This window comes from Halyomorpha halys, unplaced genomic scaffold (assembly GCF_000696795.3).
Source record: "Halyomorpha halys isolate HHAL.00 unplaced genomic scaffold, Hhal_1.1 Scaffold160.1, whole genome shotgun sequence".
Lineage (NCBI taxonomy): Eukaryota > Metazoa > Arthropoda > Insecta > Hemiptera > Pentatomidae > Halyomorpha > Halyomorpha halys.
Window position 1 is genome coordinate 117,925 of NW_027113306.1, and position 3,712 is coordinate 121,636.

The 3,712-nt window shown below is 28.6% G+C and overlaps 1 protein-coding gene across 1 annotated transcript in view; it reads left to right on the forward strand.

The window, feature by feature from the left end:
• The window catches only part of LOC106678790 (eukaryotic translation initiation factor 4 gamma 1), a 21,089-nt gene that overhangs the window by 9,436 nt on the left and 7,941 nt on the right, over positions 1-3,712 (forward strand). Inside the window, exons 8-9 of the mRNA XM_014417544.2 lie at positions 619-813; positions 2,844-3,038. Coding sequence (XP_014273030.1) covers positions 619-813; positions 2,844-3,038 — 390 coding nt within the window. The remainder of the gene's footprint in view (positions 1-618; positions 814-2,843; positions 3,039-3,712) is intronic.

The window sequence follows — 3,712 nt, forward strand, 5'->3', positions numbered from 1 at the left end:
TATTTTTATTTCTATCATTTTATCTTAACATAGTTTCATTTTGTATCTATTTAGCCCTGATGAAGCCCTGCAAAGTGGGGCGAAACGTTGGAAAATGAATAGTTGTAAACTATTTTTGTTTCACTATTGACCGCAACCCTGACCATCTCCCTATATATTTTCAAAACCGTATGTAACCAGAGATGATGCAAGAAAACGTTTTGGAAAAAAAAACCTTGGTTAATTCTGCTAGTTATAAATTTCACCTCTATTTTATCTAATAGATTTGATTATGGGGAAACAGGTATGACGTTAACTCTATATTTTCAAGAAAAAGTGAGTTAAAATTTTGTTTATTGTCTTAAATGAATGAATGCAGTTGAAAGCTTTTATTGATCCCCATAAGATGTCACTGACTGCTAAAATTTGAAAAAAAAATTGACTCGCAATGTTTTTTTTTGTACCCTTGAGTTATAATTAACATTTTCATTTATATTTACTTTTCTTTTGTAGTGAAAATTAATTAAGAACACAAAAATTTCATTAATGTTGAATGAATCATTTCAATATTTATCATGCAAAAAAAATATGTATATGTATCTAGTCAATTGTGCTCTAACTTGAAATAATTTCCTGAAGTTTGCAGGAGATTGGTGTGCAACATGGGAAAGGATTGCTAAATTGTCTAAAAAAGAATCGAATTTACCGCTGCGCCAGATGTTCATGCTGATGGACCTGCTTGACCTGATGAACAATGGCTGGGTCCCGAATGAGACTTTTGGGTTAAGATCTCCTATGTCTCATATCGAAATTTTAATGGATTACCAAGAAAAGGTATTGTTTTTTTTTTAAATCAATAATTTATTTATAAGAGGAAGATGGTCCTAGGTGCGGTCAAAAGAACTTAAATAGTAATTTAACTATTTATTGTGAGCCAATGTTTTGTCCCATTTTTCTGGACTTCGTCTGGGCTAAAAAAGATACAAACAACTAAAATAATGTAACAAAGGAAGCGGCTAGATAACATAAAATAAATTAAACTAAGGTATTACTAATAATGATTTAAAATATGTGAAAGTTTTAATATATAATAATTTTAATTTGTTTACTTTGTTCATTTTTATATTAACTCTCACATATTTTAAATCATTTTTAGCCATTCCTTATAGTACAAGAGCTGGGAAGAAAAAAAGACAGTTATCTCACCCCAATTTTTTATTACTTTAATGAAAACTAGGTATAATTAGTAGTCAAAATTGATGTGTCTGCCAAGTATAGGTAGGGGGAATAAAAAATGGCAGCTGTTTCAAAACCTTAAAAAAACATTAATTTTTCATTCGGAGCTCTATATCTTAAAAACTATCAACAACACTAGAAAATCTAAGAGAACATTATTTAAAGAAGAGTAAATTTGCTGAAATGTTAGCTCTAAAAGAGCTATTTACGTCCAAAAGTTCTCGAGATTTTTAATCTCATTTAATCGAGATCTTTTTAAAAAGCAAAATTTCTTAAAAATTTACTGAAAGATTAGTAGTTAGTTAATTTATTTTGAGAAATCTATATCTCAGGAACTATATGACGTACAGATGTCTAGTAGCACTCAAATCAAAGCTAGTTTAACGGACTATAAAAAAGTTTCTGACCTTTACCTTCGTAGGAATAGTAGTTTTCATAGTATAAATTGATTTATAGTTGTTCGGACAATAAGTTTGATTTATGAAAAACTGCATTTCAGAAACCATTGTATGTACAGATGTCTGCCAGTGCTCAAATTAAAGCTAGTTAAATTTACTACAAAATAGTTAATTATGTTTATCTTTGTAGAAGTAGTAGTTTTTATGATAATTGACAAAATAAACTCACTAAATGTTAATTTCTAGTTGTTCATATAAAATGTTGGATTTTTGAAAAAATATATCTCTAGATCCATAAGATGTACATATGTCTGCCAACACTCAAAATAAAGGAAATTTAACTTACTATATAGTAATTTATGACACTTATCTTCGTAGGGGTAGTAGTTTTTATGATATTCACATATTAATATAAATTTGGCAGATGAAAATTTGTCCGAACAACTATAAATCAATTTATTTTAGCGAATTTTATTTAAACTATTACTTCTACGAAGATAAACATCATAAACTACTTTATAGCTCATTAAACTATCTTTAATAATAGACATCTGTACGTCAAATAGTTTTTTAGATATAGATTTCTCAAAATAAATTCACTAACTACTGACCTTTCAGTACGTCCCATACAGCATTTTTATGAAATGTTGCTTTTTAAAAAGCTATATCTCGAAAACTATTTAACGTAAATAACTCTATTAGGGCTCATATTTTAGCAAATTTACTCTTCTTTAAATGACGTTCTCTTAGGTTTTCTTGTTTTGTTCCTACTCTTTAAGATATAGAGCTCCGAATGAAAAATTAGTTTTTTTTATCGCTTTGAAACAGCCATCTTTTTATTTCCCCTACCTATACTTGGCAGACTTATCAATTTTGACTATTAATTATACATAATTCATTAAAGTAATCAAAAATTGGCGTGAGATAACTGCTTTTTTTTCTCCTCTTGGGCTCTTGTACTATTAGTTTACTTTTATTTTATACTAAATATTCTCTTACTTTGTTTTATTATTTGAGTTATTTTTATCTTTTTTAGCCCTGATGAAGCCCTGCTATTTGGGGTAGAATGAATAGATTAATTACAATTTGAGTTATTTTTACCGCACCTTGACCATTTTTCTTTTATATATTACACACGTTCAATCAAGAAATTTCCAATAGTTCATTTAGTATTAAAAAAGTAGTTATTTTCTTTTTGATGTTCAAAAACAAAAATGGCTATGATTTTAGGAAAAAGATTTGCCAAAAAAATCTAAAGCGAGGATGCCAAAGAAGAAAAATAAGACTGCTATTGTACAGCCATCGGAAAGTGTTAATGTCAGTGACAGTATAATAGCTGACGATCCAATTGTTGTCATGACTGAACAAGAAATAATTCGGTTACTAAAATCGGATGGAGATGTTTACAATATGATTTCTAATTGGGTAAGTACTGTAATTTATTATTATTATATATTTGACTAGTTATTAACATTTTTTCCCTCATTGCAATTCAATGTGAAGTATTCCAAAGATTTATTGATTTCACTTATCTATGTAATATTCTCTATAAGCTGAAAAAGGAAATAGGGAAGGATTAACAAAATCTAATTTAGAGAACTAACACCATCTCGCTCTCCCATATCCACAACAAAACATAAGTTTATTTAGATATAACAGTTACTCAACCTCTTAATATCTAATTACGAAATGAACTCAACGATAATATCACAACTTTGACTATATACTTTTCTAATCTAAATAAATCTAAGCTATTCTAATATATACTTAATACTAACTTATTGACTAAAGTAAATTAAATTTAAAATTAACAAAATAATTTGTATACAATACAAATAAGCAATGATGAGTTTATATGTTGACTCCATTGGCCGTAAGGCAGAAAGAGAGCTCTTCCAACTTTAAACAGTTTTGCATCTCCTTCCTTCAATCAAACTAAGTATAAATGTCCAGATCTCGTCCATATATTAATTAATTTGTTGAAACCATATATTTCTCTCTCTCTCTCTTTTTTTTTTTTTTTTAATCCTTCTTTCCCCCCCCCCTGTACCTTAGGGCAACCCTATACCAGCGGTACGTTCCAAACTTCCTAACACTTT